This window comes from Heterodontus francisci, chromosome 15, assembly GCF_036365525.1.
Source record: "Heterodontus francisci isolate sHetFra1 chromosome 15, sHetFra1.hap1, whole genome shotgun sequence".
Lineage (NCBI taxonomy): Eukaryota > Metazoa > Chordata > Chondrichthyes > Heterodontiformes > Heterodontidae > Heterodontus > Heterodontus francisci.
This window is the reverse complement of record NC_090385.1, coordinates 89342367-89362358: the sequence shown is the minus strand read 5'-3', so window position 1 is coordinate 89362358 and position 19992 is coordinate 89342367. Positions and strand designations below refer to the sequence as shown.

The following is a 19992-nucleotide window of genomic DNA, read 5'->3' as shown; positions in this document are numbered from 1 at the left end:
CCCAAATCATTCAGCACCTCTCAAGGTCTACATGAGTTTACTGTCATGTTTTGATAAAATACTCACTGTTTCCTCTGAAGGGTGTGTTTGATGGTCATTCTGTGAGAACACAGATAGAGCCATTTGTCTCTTGTCCATTTTTGGACAATGTTGAATGATCCTTCTGTTTTTTACAGGCTTGGGTGTCCAGCTTGTGGACGATCCTTTTGTAGAAAAGTTTTCTGATTTTGTACTGCTTCCAGCATCTGGTGAATAATTCAGCTCCTAAATAGAGCCCCAGAGCAGCACAAAGTGCAATGACTCCAAGAAGTGGCCAGTTCATTAGTGGTGATTTGAAATAAATGTCATCCTGTTTACACAGGTCATGCTTAGTTTCAAGGTCCCAGAATATTTCTGCTGTCAGTTGTTGAATCTGCTGGACCCAACATTCCTATTGGCTATTATTTGCATTAGATTCAGAACACTCAGTATCAAAGTTCAGTTATTCTGGATCTACAGGCTTGGACACAGGGGCAGTTTTAAAGGGGACAGCACCAATCAATCTGCACCAATCAGGAGCTCAGGGAAAACAGAACTTTGCATGTATTTGTTTAAGGATTGGAAGTGTTTTGCTAATGGCAGCAACTTAAAGCAATCTATAGGACTTGCTCAGTTAATTTTACACTTTTAAATCAGTTTGGTTTTTTTACTTACTGATACTATTTGTTCCCGTTGCACTGAGATTATCTGCTCCAGTTACACAGAGATTATCATCTGCATCTGTGGGTTTATGTTGTGTCACAGACGTACGGGGTGCTGGATTTTGTTCCCCTGCCGATGTTGTGCTCTGTGTTGGGTGGGCCTGGAAGATCGGAGCAGCAGAGGCCCACCACGGAACCCGACACCGGGATTGCCGGACCCGATCTTCCTGGCGGTGGTGAAGCTCCATGGCGGGCCCTCAGCCGCTCTGCGACGGGACCCAACTTTACATATTTAAATGAACTGTTTGCATTAATTAAAATCTAATCTGCGGCGATCTTACCTGCAGTTCCGTATCTTCAGCACGACGGGCGGCACTCATGTGCCTTCACTTTCCTGTCCATGAAAGCTGGAGGCACCAAGGTGGGGAAGAGGGGAACTCTGTATCTGTAATGCAGTTGGGGGATGGGGTCAGGACAAATATGCATTTTTAGTGCAGTTTTGCGGGGGGCAGGGGGTGGGGAACAGGGGCAACTCTGCAGTTTCCATGCAGGGCTCGCAGCCCTTCAAAAATGGTACCAGCGCCTGCGCAGAAACAGTTGACGCCATTCATGGCATCGCTGAGGCTGCCCCTGCCACGAGATTGGGGGGCAGTCGCCCTGCATATGATAATGAGCCGCCAGGCTCAAAATTGCAGTGGCCTTGCGGCACACGGTCCGTGCATGCCAGCCGCTATTTTTAATGCCCACCATCGGGAGCGGCAGCGGGACTACAAAATCTAGCCCGAGAAGTGCAGTGTAGCTGCACTATTAGCACTAAAGAGGTCTTGGAACCAATTGTCCTTAACACTATTAGAGGGAAATTACTTTTGGTAACATGATCAGATAGATGATTAACAAGTTCACATGAGGTTTCTCTATCTGCTTTACTAGTGGAGGTGTTTATTAAAATGAATGAATGGAAAGTCAAGTAGCTCACAGATCAGGGACACTGACCTTCACACTTTAATTCCCAACCTCCATTCCAGTTGGGTGAAGCTTGGAATGGGAGCACTAAAGTATAATATTCCACCCTCTACTGATCCCAAAGTCCTCAATATTGCAGGTTTTCCTGCTCAGTGATGCAGGTACATGTGTTATATAAAATGAATGACTAACACAGCTCAATATGGGTGTGGTTTAACACACCTTGTACTTTTGAAGTTGCTGCAATAACACAGAGTCTCATGCCCTGAGAATTATCAGTTCTTTTCGAGAAAAGAAGTATGAAGAATGTACTGTGAAGGATTCAGATATCTCCCTCATACATTGCGACATTATGATTTGTACATTGCCAACATAATCTCTGCAATTAAACATGGTAAAAGTATTCAAGCTAAGTGTTCCTTTCACTCCACCCACACAACAGTGGAATTGATGGAAACAGATTCAAAACAGTCTGTGAATACCTTCCTATATACTGAATTTCTTCACAAACTGCTCTTGTAAAAGACCAATGTAATTCCCTCCCGACTCCTTCTACTATGAGATCTACCTTATCTGACTTGTCTCCTCCTCCACTGGCAAAGCAGCTGAAGACATATTTCAAAAGTGAGCCTTCACTCTGGCGATCCGAATGAAGGCAGCTTCCAATATCAATGGAAAGTAGCTGGGCATTCTGTGTGGGTTTTAAAATTGGTCTCATTAGCTCTATTTACTCTTTGTAGAAAGATCACAAGATCACAAAGTGAAGACAAATGAGAAGGCCAGTGTCCCATCTTAGATAATCATCAAATAAAAAAAATGTACAATCCTCCATCACATCTCCCAACTATATCTTGAATGGGTCGAAAGATTTTACCTCGACTATCCTATCCAGAAGCCCATTCCAAATGTTCATCACCCATTGGATAAATTCAAAGCATGGAGGTGGTGCAAAAAGGATAATTTAGCTCTGATGCCCTGTGAAAGTCAGTGCTAAATTGTCCTTGCATCAGTTTTAACTGATGTCCCCTCACCCTAGACCATTGACATACCTTCAAGTAGTGATCTGGACATCTCTCACCAATACTATTTAATACTTGAGTGAACTTCTATAAGGTCTCCACTCAACTCCAGTCTCTCCAGTCTGTCCTCATAATTCAAGCCATTGATGTCAGGGATTAGCCTCATGAATCTTTGCTCTGTATACATGGCTTGAATTCTTCCCCTTCTATTTTGCTAACCAAACCTGAAAACAAGACTCAAGGAGTGGCCTCAGCAGGACACAGTCCAGTTTAATATAAAATGCTCTGATCTACTGATCCAACAATAAAGATTTTGTGCTGTCCTGAGCACTCCACTCCAATACTCAGTCATGGATAGATATAGGGAACATTCATTAAAAAAATATATGAGATTATAGTTATGGAGCAGGGTTAAAAAGTTTTGCCATTTTTTTATGAAGCAGAGAATGTTTTGGCGGGTAATGTTAGTCAACATTTTGAAAATCCTGTTAGGTAAATAATGAAAAATTATTTATATTGTTTGGCTAATTAATAACAAGAAGGAATAGAGCCAAAATTATCATGAGAAGAATGAAGGGCAAATTGGAAGAATTTTTCACACAGAAGATTATTCGAACATGAAATCTTTCAAAGCAATTGGCTATTGAGGCAGAGACTATAATATTGGCCCAGATTTTGCAGTATGAATAATGGTTAGGCTATGAGCGTTCACCATAATCAAGGAATAAACCAGACGACAATGCCTGATAACCGTACAGGCACAGTTAAACACGGAAATCAAGTTGTGTCTGAATTGCCATGCTGCTCCACAAGATTCACTGCAAGAGTACCTCGCCAAGAGCTTTAGCGTCCAAATACATGGAACAGTGTGAAGTTGCTGTATTTGCCTGCTAGATACTCACTAAACACATCAGAAAAAATTAAGACCTTTCCATTCAAGCTTAAGTTATTTTTAATGGTGTGGTAATTCTTAACTAGTGTCAAATAATCTCCTTGGCAAAGAAAATTAACCTTTACATGTATGAAGTCTTCAGATTTTAATTATTGTTGGAGATTTTAATTTTTATTAATGATTAAATATATAATTAAAGATTTATAATTTTTTAAACTTTTTCTTTCTTTCCTTTTTAGCTCTCCCACTCTATGTTGCTTTCACTCTCAATTTTGCTTTCTGTACATGATTATACATTGAATTCAATTTTCTCATTTACGCTTCCTGGTTCGACTCTGTGTGCCTCAAGAAGACTTCATCAATCTGACAGAGGAGACACTCATTGCGTGCCCTGTCCACAAAGGTCCCAGATACTCTGTAGAGGGTGCCACACTGTTTTGGCTCTCTAACTGGCCCAAATCACCATGTAGAAGCCAGCAGAAAGGGTGATATTTAATGGAAGTGATGGGGGTCTCACCTGCAGGCTGAAGAACTGGCGAGAGCCCTGTGTCACCTCTTTGTGGGAAGACCCGCCGCACAACATGCCAATCGGGTACTTAACTGGGTAGCAGCGGGCTGTTCCCGGGATTAAGAACCCTGAGGATGCAAGTCCCTCCTGCTGAGAGCCGCCGGCCACTGAAAGCCAGCAGTTCTTTTATTGAGTAGTGCCATCAGGGAGGCAGTGGCTGCTGCCGGTAATGCACCCACCCAACGCCCAGGATCATCGATGGAGCCAGGCCACAGGCGAGTGATGGCAGGAGGTGTTTAACAGGGTAGGGCTCATGGGTGAGGGGAGTGTAGGGAATCTGGCAGCAAGGGCAGGGGGATGGCCCTCAGCAGGCCCCCTCCTTCCCTCAATCAGGCACTAAGTGCCTGTAAATGAGCCCCCCGGGAGCCATAAAGCAATCTTCACAGGTTTACTTATCATGCTCTCCGTGTAGCAACAGGCCCGCCTGCCATTGGACTAGTACTGGCAGCAGCCATTAATTGCCCCTTTAAGGGCCTCAATTGACAACGGGTCAATAAGGCCATCCATGGGCCTTCCTGCCAAGGACTTAATTGGGTGGAGGCATGAAGGTGGTGGGGCCCCACCCGCCACCATCCTGCCTGATTAAATACTCTCCCTGCCTTTAAACTCACCACGGGGGAGTGCATAAAATCCAGCCCAAAGTCTGTGGGTAAGTTGAAGTGCAACGAGTGTCAGGGGTCAATGGAAACAGAGTGAATAGTTTAAGGTGCAAAGGAACAAATGATTTGCTGTTATGGTGTGATCTTGGTGATTCTGTATTAAGTTTTAAATCTATTATCAACCCCTTTCTCATTCTGTTTCATCTTCAGCCCTTTCTAAACCATGCACAGAGTATGACACAATTTTTCCTTCTAATTTGCAGTATTTTGTACTTGTTCATATTGCCTTCCACAAGGTTCTGATCTGTCCATCTACATCTTGGCTGCTTCCTCCAAGTTCATTACTCCTCCCAGGTTAGTATCATTTATGAACTTGACTAATTTATATTATGTCATGCTCATGAGAAGTGCAGCGATGAAAATACAGAACCAAAATTGAACAGTTCTAAAAATTGACTTTTCCTTAAAAAAAGTGGACAATGTGCTGCAAAATGGCCACCGAAGGTCAGATGACCTGGCCCTGGATATTCAAACTGACTCACTGTCTGTTAATGACAAAAGGATACATTCCAAGATAAGATGTGTCAATTGCACCCATTAAAAGATATTCCTGAATTGAATGGGTTCGTCTGAAATAAAGAAGGTGCGAAGTAGTCACATCCTGGTCCATTGTTGGTCACCACAGGGAGGGGACCGTGCATTCTCCTAATAGAGAAAACATGTAAGAGATTTTTATCTTAAAAAGTAGCTTTCTGGCGAAAGAGGGGACAGATGACAATAACATCACAAAAAGCCTGTCCAGTCGAGAGCTATGAGACATTCAGCAAAAACAAAAGAAGGAGCCCTGCTGTGAATTCTGCCATTCAACTCAGTGCAGTAGGAACTGAAAGTGATCAAAACCTCCAGAGTGAAGTCTCAACCACCAGAAAATCTACAAACAACCCAGGTCTGCAACTTTAAAAGAGAAACTGTCTTCTGAGAAGATTCAACCAGTTTACTATGAACCCCGAACACCTACCTCACTTCAAACCACTTTCCCTTTTTCCTCTTTATCTATCTATTCTTGTATGGGTATGTGCGAGTGAATGCGTGTATGGGTGCAGTTGCAACCAATTTGGGAATGAATACTTTTCAATAAATAGTTAATCTTCTGTTATAAATTCACAAGAAAACCTGTCACTGTCTATTTATTTGACAAATAAAACAAAACCCTTGTAACAAAAACACTTGCTGCAGTCAGTTGTGAGGTGAACAGTGGGAACCACCCACACCCCTTACCACCTGGTCATAAAATTGGGTTTCTGTATTCAATTTGTTCCTGTAGGTTAGGAACATAGGAGCCCAGCAATGTTTCCTATGGCATTTGGCAAGACCATTACATGCTGACATTCTTTTCCATCAGTGTTACTTTAACTCCAGTGATAACTAGTTTGAAGTAAATAAGTTATCCCCGATATTAAAACAACACTGATCAGAAAATTCAGGCGACAATCTCAGATGGCAAGTACTCAGGGCTATTGCTTTGTTCCCCAACTATTTGTCTGAAAGAAGATCTGGATGAATCACCATTTCCTCCAGCTTCACGCAAGCAAAACTGTAGCCAATCTCATTGCTTGCTGCAAGCACCTATATTCATTTTACCTTTACATGTTACAATCAACTGGTTCACGGTTTGTATTAATTTTCTAGAGGTAATTTTTAATTTGGGAATTGAGTTTTTTTTCATGCAAGACAAATGAAAACATCTGGTTTGAGAAGCTGGCAAAAAGTCTAGGGTGGTTACATATAAAATGGTAGAACTTCCCAAAAGTCATATTGGGAAGTGTATAGACCCTACACAATAGGAACCACTCTTAACTTGTTGATGGAGACAGTGTGTCTGCAGCTGCCTCTGTCAGGGGTTTAAAGTATTCATATGATTTCCCCGAACAAAGGAAGATTTATAGTTCAAAAATCTCTGCACGATTACCTACAGAGACAGAGTGAGAGAAGTGAAAGCCATAAAAGCACAGATGGCCTTGTTTAGTTGGGCAGTTGGAACCAGTGGTCTAAACGAGTTTGTTCTATCATTGTTAGCAATATTATTTTTTCATGTGGATATCAGAAATCAAAGAGAAGATTTGGAGCTGGAAATAATTAGTTTAAATTGCTATCTGGGACATGTACCACATGCTATTGTTACGTTCATTTGAGGAGGGGTCAAAGGGCTTCCCTCTTTTCCCTCTCTTTGTTTGAACACAACAGGTTTAATTCTTTTTTAAAGTGGATGTACTGGTCAATTCAATAGGTGTCTGATCACTTACTTGCTATGATCATAGCAAGAACCAATTGGACAGGTTTTCTTGAGTTAACAAAGAAAGAGGTTAACTTTATTGTACCTAAACCGAACTAATAAAATAATAAAATAGTATAAATGGGTGGTTGATGGTCGGCACAGACTCGGTGGGCTGAAGGGCCAGTTTCAGTGCTGTATTTCTAAATAAATAGATAAATAAAAATAAAATAAACAATGCGCCAAATTGCACTCATGCACACACACATTAGAGGTTTACACACACACACAAATAGGTTACAGAGTATGGAAAGGTAGATTGGTTGAGTTAGAGTCCATAGAAAAAAAGGGGTATACTGTCTGTGGTGTTTGGTGATTCGGCTGGCTTCTAGCTGAATTCGGTGGTCCTGCGGCTTTTAGTTTAAAGAGGTAGCTGACTAGTTCTCTTGGAGACAGCGATGTGGATGATTTCCTCCAAAGGGGTTTCTGATTCTAGCCGGAGTATGCAAAGGCAGTCAGTTAACAGGCAGGATTTGAAAGCTTTCAAGCTGGAATGGAGAGAGAGAGAGAGAGAGAGACCCCCCCCCCCCCCCCCCCACCACCCCGCACTTGAATCTGCACGTGTCAGAGTCCAGTTGCTTCTCCTCTCTCTGCTGCAGAACGACACAAGCTTAAAACCACAGACGGGGAGGTGCTTCTCACATGACAGTCACTCAGTCATTCAAGCATGGCAGTAAGAAGTATTTCTCTCTTGCTAAAAAGAAAAAGAACAAGCAGTTCCCTTAAAGTTCCTGGGTGTTGGTTCTTGCTGGGATATGAGCAGACAGTTTGTTTTTGCCCTCACAGCATTGTACTCTAGGATACACTGTCATTAATTAGGTGGCCATCTACCAGAAAAGTCATCATTGTAGCTTTCTTTTTTTAATGATTTAAAAATATATATATATATTCAGATCTCCAGTCAGTGGTTTAAAGAAAATTATCCTTCAACAAAGCACATTGGCGTAACACTATGAAGATAAATGTTGCTAGGGAGAGGCCTTGTGGGTCAGGTGTTTCTTTTTGGGGTACTTGCTGAAACAAACAGACAGTCAGTGAGTTGGCTTTTAGACTGTCTGTTGGGTTTTGGAAAGCTGGTGGCTTCAGACCAAGCAGTTGGCTTTTGGAAATCTGTTGCCTTTGAAAGCAGTTGGACTCAGGACCAGAGTATCCATCAAGAACAGGGGTATTTCAGTTTTGAGGCAGGCCCATGCTCAAGCTGGGAAGTCTAGATTCATGATGTGTTGAACGTGAGCTGGAAGATTTGCCTAGCCAAAGCTGGAACAAGAATTCCCAGGAAATCTCAAACCTCAGAAGACAGCAAATAAATTAAGGAAATCAAAGTGCGGTACACTATGGATTGGTCCGAGGAGAAGTGAACAAACCGCCAAGATCCTGTAACGTATAGGGAAAATTCTTGGGGTGGAAGTAATAGTCAAACAAGGGTGTTCTGTTGAGATTTAGAATTTATTCATCTTCATGTTCTGTTAAGATTTTAAGTTTAAAATATGTGTTTCCAAATTGCAGTGTTGTTTGTAGTGTCTTGTTTTGCTTAACTCTTGTGCAGTAAAGTTTTTGCAACCTTATTGCATAATTCTTTGAGTAACAAATGGTAATTTGACTTTCTCGTTTTACAAGTTAACGGTCCCTAATGGGATCGTAACACTTCATCAACCTCTCTGGTAAATAATGCAACCTAATTAAGACGGCAAGGGGTCTTCTTCCTCTGCTTGACCCCAAACCAATCTTCTTTCTGCACATACACACTGTTACGAAATTCATTTTCTTCACTCCTCTGCCCCTATGTCTCTCCCACCACAAAACCTGAGCTCAACTTGTGGCTTAACATCTCTGATGTTATCCTAATTAGCCTCCTTCCTCCACTTTCAGAACCGAGGTATTCATTCAAAATGCTGCACTCTCATAATCTCTGCCCTTTCCAAACTCTATTGACTCTATTGTATCAATTTCAACATCCTCATTCTCATCGCTTTCAAAATCTTTTACAGCCTCACCTAACTTGACTTTCGTAATCTCCTCCAGCCCTGCACTCTGCCTCCATTCCTTTGGCATTGATTTACTTCTTGCTCCCCACTCCCTTCATCCCATCATTGTTAGGTAATTATTCAACCACTTATCCATGACAGCCACCTCCTGCTGCCTTAATGCCATTCCCTCTAAATTGCTGACGACCTAACTTTCCTTCCTGCTCCAATGCCAGTTGACATTACAAATATTTTTCTCTCCTTAGATATTGTTCTTCCTCCCATGACAAACTGCTGTCATTACCCCTTCTTGAAAAATATCCTTGGCCCCCTCTAGCCTTGGAAATTATCACCCCAATTCCAAAGTCCTTGAATGTATTGTTGCCTCTCAAATCTAGCCTCATCCTCCCAGCAATTCTCTAAACAGGTTTCTGTCTCTGCCATAACACTGTAACGGCCTTAATCAAAACCACAACGTATTTCCTCTCTGTCGTCATGTTGCATTTTCAATCCTCATCCTGCTTGACCTTGTTACAGCCACAGCATGCTCCTCCACTGCATCTACTCTACTGTCCAGCTCAGTGTGACAGCCGTCATTTGGATATACTCTCACCTATCCAACTGTACCCAGAGAACCTCCAGAAATTGCTTCTCTTCTCACTCCCACACTATTACCTCTAAAGAAATGAGGTCAACTCCAGACATGCGCTGACAATATCCAGCTCTGCCTCTCCACCACTTCTCTTGACGATCCACCATTTTGTGTTGTTAGACTGTTTGTCCAATATTCAGTTCTGATGAGTCCAATTTGCTCCACTTAAACATTGGGAAGACCAAAGCCATAGTCTCTGACCCCTGCTGCAAATTCCATCCCCTCATCACTGATTCCGTTTCCCTCCTCAACCACTGTCACCAGCTGAACCAGACTGCTTGCAACCTCAGTGTCCCATTCACTTCCAAGATGAGCTTTTCATTCCAGGTCCTCTCCTTTACAAAGATCACCTGCCTATCCCTGCTTCATTCTATCTGCTGCTGAAACCCTGGAATTTATTATGGGGAACAAAGAAATGGCTGACCAACAAAATACATACTTTGGTTCTGCCTTCACAAAGGGGGTCACAAATATCATACCAGAAATGTTGGGGAACACAGGGCTTAGTGAGAGAGAGGAACTGAAAGAAATCAGTATTAGTAGAGAAATGGTGTTGGGGAAATTGATGGGATTGAAGGCCGATAAATCCCCAAGGCCTGATGGTATGCATCCCAGAGTACTTAAAGAAGTGGCCCTAGAAATAGTGGATGCATTGGTGGTCATCTTCCAAGATTTTAGAGATTCTGGAACAGTTCCTACAGATTGGAGGGTAGCTAATGTAACCCCGCTATTTAAAAAGGGAGGTAGCAAGAAAGCAGGGAATTATAGACCAGTCAGCCTGATGTCAGTAATGGGGAAAATTCTGGAGTCCATTATCAAAGATTTTAAAGTAGAGCACTTGGAGAATAGTGGTAGAATCGGGCAGAGTCAGCATGGATTTACAAAAGGGAAATCATACTTGACAAATCTACTAGAATTCTTCGAGGATGTAACTAGTAGAGTTGATGAGGGGGAGCCAGTGGATGTGGTTTATTTGGACTTTCAGAAGGCTTTCGACAAAGTCCCACATAAGAGATTAGCATGTAAAATTCAAGTGCATGGGATTGAGGGTAGTGTAATGCGATGGATAGAAAATTGGTTGGCAGACAAGAAGCAAAGGGTAGGGATAAATCGGTCTTTTTCCGAATGGCAGGCAGTGACTAGTGGGGTACCGCAGGGATCGGTGCTAGGACCCCAACTATTCACAACATATATTAATAATTTAGATGAGGGAACTAAATGTAATATTTCCAAATTTGCCCATGACACAAAACTGGGTGGGAGGGTGAGTTGTGAAGAGGATGCAGAGAGGCTTCAGGGTAATTTGGACAAGTTGCATGGCAGGTACAGTAAATGTGAGGTTATCCACTTTGGTAGCAAAAACAGGAAGGCAGATTATTATCTGAACGGTTATAAACTGGGAGAGGGGAATATGCAGTGAGACCTGGGTGTTCTCGTACACCAGTCGCTGAAGGTAAGCATACAGGTGCAACAGGTGGTAAAAAAGGGAAATGGCATGTTGGCCTTCATAGCGAGAGGATTCGAGTACAGGAGCAGGGATGTCTTGCTGCAATTACACAGGGCCTTGGTGAGACCACACCTGGAATATTGTGTGCAGTTTTGGTCTTCTTATCTGAGGAAGGATGTTCTTGCTATAGAGGGAGTACAGTGAAGGCTTACCAGACTGGTTTCTGGGATGGTGGGTCTGATGCATGAGGAAAGATTGAGTCATTTGGGAATTACATTCGCTGGAGTTCAGAAGAGTGAGGGGGGATCTCATAGAAACCTATAAAATTCTAACAGGAATTGATAGGGTAGATGCAGGAAGGATGTTCCCGATGGTGGGAGAGCCCAGAACCAGGGGTCATAGTCTAATGTTACGAGGTAAACCTTTCAGGACTGCGATGAAGAGAAATTATTTCACTCAGAGAGTGGTGAGCCTGTGGAATTTGCTGCCACAGAAAGCAGTTGAGGCCAAAACATTGTATGTTTTCAAGAAGGAGTTAGATATAGCTCTTGGGGTGAAAGGAATCAAAGGATATGGGGCGAAAGTAGGAACAGGTTACTGAGTTGGATGATCAGCCATGATCATAATGAATGGCGGAGCAGGCTCGAAGGGCCAAATGGCCTACTCCCGCTCCTATTTTCTATGTTTCTATGAAGCCTCAGACATTGAATCCACCTAATTTTCATTCTATTGATTTCAATGGAATGAAAATTGGGCACTTTTAGAATATTTTAAGATGAGTTAAATGGTCAAGGTATCCCAGCAACCTTTCCCTTAGCATTCTTCGTGTTAGATTAAATGCCAAGACACCAGATACCAAAGTACGAAATAAAGATTGGCCTACACATTCACAATATAATAAACAAAGCTTGCAGAGCAGAGTTGGAGGCCTAAACGATTAGAAGCAGGGTAACCTCCTAAATACGTGACCTTAACAAATGTGGACCTATTTCTTATGTTGTACATGGGCACAGCCCAAGATTGCACTGCAGTATAAGAATAGAGCTTAGTCCCCTCATTTTCAGAGTACTCAGGGACCATGCAGCAGTGCAAATGGCCTGGAGGGCCATACCTGATTGCTGTAGCGTAAACTGGGCTATGTTAATCTCTTATGGGTCGGAGTGCTCTCATGGTCAGTCAGAAGCCCACAGCCACGTAGGCAGCCTACAATCCTGAAAGTGATTACTCAGAGCCTGGGAAGCAGGTTGTATTCTTTGTAAGTCATCTTGTCATTTAATATAATACTGTTAAACAGTTATATAAAACATAATACTGTTATTAGCCAATGTAAATAAAGCTGGTTGTTATGAAAACCACTTGGGCTGGAATCATGAGTGGAGTTATTGTCACTGGATTAACAATCCTCTGTTGTGACAATAGCCAGGGGAAAGCCACTCACAGGTGCATTCTATAAAGGCAGCCAATCAGATTTGTCTGATAATTATCCAGGTAGTGAGGACATAAATCTATCCCAATCAGAAGGTCAAAGCTTCAAGACCCATTCCAGAACCTGAACACATAATACAGGCTAACAATTCAGTGTTGTATTGAGAGATTGCTGCACAGTTGGAAGCATCATCTTTTCTTGTTTTTATATCACTCCATGGTCTCACGCTCCCTATCTCTGTCACCAACCCTACATACCTCTGCGATCTCTGTGCTCCTCCAATGCTGGCCTTTTGCACATCCCCTATTTTCTTCACTTCACCATTGGTAGCCATGTCATCAGCTGCCTTGGCCGTAAGCTCTAGAATTCTTTCCTTAAACCTCTTTTCATCTCTGTATCTGTGCCTCTCGCTCCTGCCTTAAGATGCTCCTTAAAACCTATATATTTGACTCAACTTTTGGTCACGTGTTCTAATATTACCTTATGTGACTCGGAGTTGACTCCGAGTTTACAGTTCACCTTTTGTTGAACTTCCTTTTCAAAAAAAACACCCAAAGGTTGGCCCCTTCAGTTTATAAAAATAGATTCCAAGTTTTACCACAAAATATATGGAAACTCTCAGAACAATGTTGTGGAAGAGAGAGTGTATGAAAGAAGCGGGCTGGCAGGCCGAATAAAAACCTTTGGCAAGCTGGATTCTGACCCGCGAAACGCATGATGGACAACCCAGCTCTATGTTATAACTTCAAAAAGTGCTTCATTGGCTTTGAAGCGGTTTGGGCCATCCTGGGGTCATGCAAAGATAGTATGAATTCTTTACGATTATATCAAAGTTTTTGGTGCACATCTGTTACGAATAATGTCACCGGCTGTCAAACAAGCAAATAACTGAGCCATAATCATTTTGTAAAAAGAACTAGGAAAACAGGCTGTATTTGTTGCTGTATCTTCTGAATTTTAATTGATCTTCCCAGTATTAAAATGAGGATTTACAAATGAAGCACAACTTAAACAGAATACCTTCTCTAAAGTTTTAACAATAGTTAATGATTGACAAGAAGCTGTGCATTGTGAAAGCTCTGTTTAAAGTTCTGTTGATTTTTGTATCTTTACCTCTGACACAAGCTATAGTAGTTCTCTGTCACAAGAAAACTGAGCTGTTCAATAGTACGTCTTTGAACTTTCCAGACGATAGGGGCTGAATTTTTTCAGCGCGTTGCGTTCTGCAGCCGCGCGCTGTGAAGTCGGCAGCCTCCCAATATGGAAGTGTCAGATATTACGCGTGGCGGCTCATTTAAATTGAGGGGCCCCCGATGATGTAGAGGGGGCGGTCGCCGTATCTCTGGCAATGGCCTCCGGCGCCACCTCACAGGCGCGGCGCCATTTTTACAGTGCTTCAAGCCCTTCAGGAGACATTTAATTATTTAAAGGTGTAGGTGTGATTAAAAACAAGTCAATGAAGGTTTAATTTAACTTTGAATCCACAACCCCCCCCCCCCCCCCACTGAATACTCAATACATTAAATAACCTAACCCTCAAAAAAACACTTCTTCAAATTCCGAACGCCACCCCCCCCACCCGAACTTCAGCATCCTTGACCCTCAATCCCTTCCTGCCATCCCCACAACCAATAGAAATAGATTTCCCTGCTCCCCTGATATCCCCCCCCCCACCCCCCGTCCTGATAATTTTATTCCTTCCCCCCCTCCCCACCAGTGTCTCGCCTCAGAACTCTGTACGGCGACAGATAAGTTCAATTGCCTGCTTATTACCCTCATTTCAATATTTTAATGAAGGCTGCGCCTTCTCAGCATTGTGGGTTGTGGCAGGCACTCCCGCTAGCACTTTACAGGCCACCCCATCATGATCCACGGCATCCTGGGGCTGGTAAAATCCAGCCCTAGATGTTATGCCAGCCATACACATCCACTCCATGTTCGCAGTCCTGGCCCTGCACTCACTCCGATATTGGATATACTGTTTCACTGGGGCTACTCAGGGCCAAGGCCAGGAATGCAGCTGAGCTTAAAATGCAGGGAGCAGGACACTGACTCCTAGTAACCAAGAGCCAAAGGTCCAGGTACAGACTGAGGTCACCAAAATGAGAGAGAAGGGGGTTAAATTAAAAGAAAAAAGATGAGGGAGATGCGAGAATCAGGGAAGAGTTATTATTTTTTAATGCCGGCTGAGTTTTAAAAAAAACACCAATTGCATTTTGCAGCCAACTAATTCTCTCAAAAACATCTCGTTGATGGTTTGAGTAGAGCAAAGACTCACAAATGGGAGACAGAATTTGTAATGCGGCGAGGCTGGGAGCAAGTGGCCGGTCAGGGGGCGGAGGAAAGCGGGGAGTGAACGGCCGAGGTGAGGCAGTGGTGAGGCAGGGAGCAAATGGTGAGCAGACGGGCACAAGAGGGAGCGGCGAAGAGAAGCAGCGATGGCAGGAGAGAGCGGGATACTGAGGGTTGGGATGGAGGTAGCCATTTAAAATACCTGGAAAGTAAGAAGCAAAATAGAGAGGGAGTACATATAGCGAGTTAGTTTATTTCCTCATTCAAATTCAAATAGTTTAATAGACAGATGACTAAGAGATTCCCTGGTGCAAAGCATGGACATTGCAAACAAAGTCAGCCAACCAAGGCATGCACATTCTGGCCATTGTAGACCCAAATCCTCCACAGTCCATGTGTATCCCAACAACAACTTCAGCCAGAACTAATCCAACAGGAGAAATAAAACATTGCATATCATCATACAAATAACTGAGGAAAAGGATGATGCTATCTCACTGAGTTACTGTTACTCCCCTGGATTGAGAGGGTGTTTTTCCCTCACTGAGTCACTGTTACTCCCCAGGATTGAGAGGGTGTTTTTCCCTCACTGAGTCACTGTTACTCCCCTGGATTGGGAGGGTATTTTTCCCTCACTAACTCACTGTTACTCCCCTGGATTGGGAGGGTGTTTTTCCCTCACTGAGTCACTGTTACTCCCCAGGATTGAGAGGGTGTTTTTCCCTCACTGACTCACTGTTACTCCCCAGGATTGAGAGGGCGTTTTTTCCTCACTGAGTCACTGTTACTCCCCAGGATTGAGAGGGTGTTTTTCCCTCACTGACTCACTGTTACTCCCCAGGATTGAGAGGGCGTTTTTTCCTCACTGAGTCACTGTTACTCCCCAGGATTGAGAGGGTGTTTTTCCCTCACTGACTCACTGTTACTCCCCAGGATTGAGAGGGTGTTTTTCCCTCACTGAGTCACTGTTACTCCCCAGGATTGAGAGGGTGTTTTTCCCTCACTAACTCACTGTTACTCCCCAGGATTGAGAGGGTGTTTTTTCCTCACTGAGTCACTGTTACTCCCCAGGATTGAGAGGGTGTTTTTCCCTCACTGACTCACTGTTACTCCCCAGGATTGAGAGGGTGTTTTTCCCTCTGAGTCACTGTTACTCCCCTGGATTGAGAGGGTGTTTTTCCCTCACTGAGTCACAGTTACTCCCGTGGATAGAGAGGGTGTTTTTCCCTCACTGAGTCACTGTTACTCCCCTGGATTGAGAGGGTGTTTTTCCCTCACTGAGTCACTGTTACTCCCCTGGATTGAGAGGGTGTTTTTCCCTCACTGACTCACTGTTACTCCCCTGGATTGGGAGGGTGTTTTTCCCTCACTGAGTCACTGTTACTCCCCTGGATTGGGAGGGTGTTTTTCCCTCACTGAGTCACTGTTACTCCCCTGGATTGAGAGGGTGTTTTTCCCTCACTGAGTCACTGTTACGCCCGTGGATAGAGAGGGTGTTTTTCCCTCACTGAGTCACTGTTACTCCCGTGGATTGAGAGGGTATTTTTCCCTCACTGGGTCACTGTTAGTCCCCAGGAATGGGAGGGTGTTTTTACCTCACTGACTCACTGTTACTCCCCAGGATTGGGAGGGTGTTTTTCCCTCACTGGGTGACTGTTACTCCCCAAGATTGGGAGGGTGTTTTTCCCTCACTGAGTCAGTGTTACTCCCCAGGATTGGGAGGGTGTTTTTCCCTCACTGACTCACTGTTACTCCCCAGGATTGAGAGGGTGTTTTTCCCTCACTGACTCACTGTTACTCCCCAGGATTGAGAGGGTGTTTTTCCCTCACTGAGTCACCGTTACTCTCCTGGTTTGAGAGGGTGTTTTTCCCTCACTGAGTCAGTGTTACTCCCCAGGATTGGGAGGGTATTTTTCCCTCACTAACTCACTGTTACTCCCCTGGATTGGGAGGGTGTTTTTCCCTCACTGAGTCACTGTTACTCCCCAGGATTGAGAGGGTGTTTTTCCCTCACTGACTCACTGTTACTCCCCAGGATTGAGAGGGCGTTTTTTCCTCACTGAGTCACTGTTACTCCCCAGGATTGAGAGGGTGTTTTTCCCTCACTGACTCACTGTTACTCCCCAGGATTGAGAGGGCGTTTTTTCCTCACTGAGTCACTGTTACTCCCCAGGATTGAGAGGGTGTTTTTCCCTCACTGACTCACTGTTACTCCCCAGGATTGAGAGGGTGTTTTTTCCTCACTGAGTCACTGTTACTCCCCAGGATTGAGAGGGTGTTTTTCCCTCACTGACTCACTGTTACTCCCCAAGATTGAGAGGGTGTTTTTCCCTCTGAGTCACTGTTACTCCCCTGGATTGAGAGGGTGTTTTTCCCTCACTGAGTCACTGTTACTCCCGTGGATAGAGAGGGTGTTTTTCCCTCACTGAGTCACTGTTACTCCCCTGGATTGAGAGGGTGTTTTTCCCTCACTGAGTCACTGTTACGCCCGTGGATAGAGAGGGTGTTTTTCCCTCACTGAGTCACTGTTACTCCCGTGGATTGAGAGGGTATTTTTCCCTCACTGGGTCACTGTTAGTCCCCAGGAATGGGAGGGTGTTTTTACCTCACTGACTCACTGTTACTCCCCAGGATTGGGAGGGTGTTTTTCCCTCACTGGGTGACTGTTACTCCCCAAGATTGGGAGGGTGTTTTTCCCTCACTGAGTCAGTGTTACTCCCCAGGATTGGGAGGGTGTTTTTCCCTCACTGACTCACTGTTACTCCCCTGGATTGAGAGGGTGTTTTTCCCTCACTGACTCACTGTTACTCCCCAGGATTGAGAGGGTGTTTTTCCCTCACTGAGTCACCGTTACTCTCCTGGTTTGAGAGGGTGTTTTTCCCTCACTGAGTCAGTGTTACTCCCCAGGATTGAGAGGGTGTTTTTCCCTCACTGACTCACTGTTACTCCCCAGGATTGAGAGGGCGTTTTTTCCTCACTGAGTCACTGTTACTCCCCAGGATTGAGAGGGTGTTTTTCCCTCACTGACTCACTGTTACTCCCCAGGATTGAGAGGGTGTTTTTCCCTCACTGAGTCACTGTTACTCCCCAGGATTGGGAGGGTATTTTTCCCTCACTGGGTCACTGTTACTCCCCAGGATTTGGAGGGTGTTTTTCCCTCACTGGGTCACTGTTACTCCCTAGGATTGGGAGAATGTTTTTCCCTCACCGTGACAATGTTACTCCCCTAGATTGGGATGGTGTCTTTCCCTCACTGAATCACTGTTACCCCACCCCACGGCCCCCAGGATTGGGAGAGTGTGTTTCCTCACTGCTGCTGCTTCCTGATTCAGCTCCTGCTCCTACTCCTGTTCCAGCTCCTGCTCCTACTCCTCCTCCTGCTTCTGCTACTACTCCGGCTCCTGCTCCTCCTCCTGCTCCTACTCCGGCTCCTGCTGTTGCTCCTGCTCCTGCTCCTGCTGTTGCTCCTGCTCCTGCTCCTACTCCGGCTCCTGCTCCTGCTCCTGCTGTTGCTTCAGCTCCTTCTCCGGCTCCTGCTGCTCCTGCTCCTGCTGCTGCTCCTCCTCCTGCTCCTGCTCCTACTCCGGCTCCTGCTCCTGCTCCTCCTCCTGATCCTTCTCCTACTCCTCGTTCTCCTCCTGCTCCTGCTCCTGCTCCTGCTGCTGCTCCTGCTGTTGCTCCTGCTCCTGCTCCTCCTCCTGCTCCTGCTCCTGCTCCTACTGCTGCTCCTGCTCCTGCTCCTCCTCCTACTCCCGCTCCAACTCCTGCTCCTGCTCCTCGTTCTCCACCTGCTCCTCATCCTGCTCCTGCTCCTGCTCCTACTCCTGCTCCTCCTCCTGCTCCTGCTCCTACTGCTGCTCCTGCTCCTGCTCCTCATCCTCCTCCTGCTCCTCATCCTCCTCCTGCTCCTGCTCCTACTGCTGCTCCTGCTCCTGCTCCACCTCCTACTCCCGCTCCAACTCCTGCTCCTGCTCCTCGTTCTCCTCCTGCTCCTCATCCTGCTCCTGCTCCTACTCCTGCTACAGCTCCTGCTCCTCCTCCTGCTCCTGGTCCTACTGCTGCTCCTGCTCCTCGTTCTCCTCCTGCTCCTCATCCTCCTCCTGCTCCTGCTCCTACAGCTGCTCCTGCTCCTCCTCCTACTCCCTCTCCAACTCCTGCTCCTGCTCCTCGTTCTCCTCCTGTTCCTGCTCCTGCTCCTGCTCCTGCTCCTCCTCCTGCTCCCGCTCAAACTCCTGCTCCTGCTCCTCGTTCTCCTCCTGCTCCTGCTCTTCCTTCTGCTCCTCCTCTTGCTCCTGCTCCTGCTCCAGCTCCTGCTCCTGCTCCTGCTCCTCCTCCTGCTCCTGCTCCAGCTCCTCCTCCTGCTCCTGCTCCTCCTCCTGCTCCTGCTCCTCCTCCTGCTCCTCCTCCTGCTCCTGCTCCTGCTCCTCCTCCTGCTCCTCCTCCTGCTCCTCCTCCTGCTCCTGCTCCTCCTCCTGCTCCTCCTGCTCCTCCTCCTCCTCCTGCTCCTCCTCCTGCTCCTGCTCCTGCTCCTGCTCCTGCTCCTGCTCCTCCTCCTGCTACTCCTCCCCCTGCTCCTGCTCCTGCTCCTGCTTCTCCTCCTGCTCCTCTTCCTGCTCCTGCTCCTGCTCCTCCTCCTCCTCCTGCTCCTCCTCCTGCTCCTGCTCCTGCTCCTCCTCCTGCTCCTGCTCCTCCTCCTGCTCCTCCTCCTGCTCCTCCTCCTGCTCCTGCTCCTCCTCCTGCTCCTCCTGCTCCTCCTCCTCCTCCTGCTCCTCCTCCTGCTCCTGCTCCTCCTCCTGCTCCTGCTCCTGCTCCTCCTCCTGCTCCTCCTCCTGCTTCTGCTCCTGCTCCTCCTCCTGCTCCTGCTCCTCCTCCTGCTCCTCCTCCTCCTCCTGCTCCTGCTCCTCCTCCTGCTACTCCTCCTCCTGCTCCTGCTCCTGCTTCTCCTCCTGCTCCTCCTCCAACTCCCGCTCCTGCTCCTCCTCCTCCTCCTCCTGCTCCTGCTCCTCCTCCTGCTCTTGCACCTGCTCCTCCTCCAACTCCCGCTCCTGCTCCTCCACCTACTCCTGCTCCTCCTCCTGCTCCTCCTCCAACTCCCGCTCGTCCTCCTGCTCCTCCTCCTGCTCCTTCTCCTGCTCCTCCCCTCCTCCTCCTCCTGCTC

The 19992-nt window shown here is 45.8% G+C and overlaps 1 protein-coding gene across 2 annotated transcripts in view; it reads right to left on the bottom strand.

Moving 5' to 3' along the window:
* Positions 1-339, bottom strand: part of LOC137377777 (sodium- and chloride-dependent neutral and basic amino acid transporter B(0+)-like) — a 68860-nt gene extending 68521 nt beyond the window's left edge. For both annotated transcript variants that reach the window (XM_068047821.1, XM_068047819.1), the window contains exon 1: positions 67-339. In XM_068047821.1, the coding sequence (XP_067903922.1) occupies positions 67-138 (72 nt within the window). In that variant the 5' untranslated portion in view covers positions 139-339. The remainder of the gene's footprint in view (positions 1-66) is intronic.
* Positions 340-19992: the final 19653 nt, after the last annotated feature.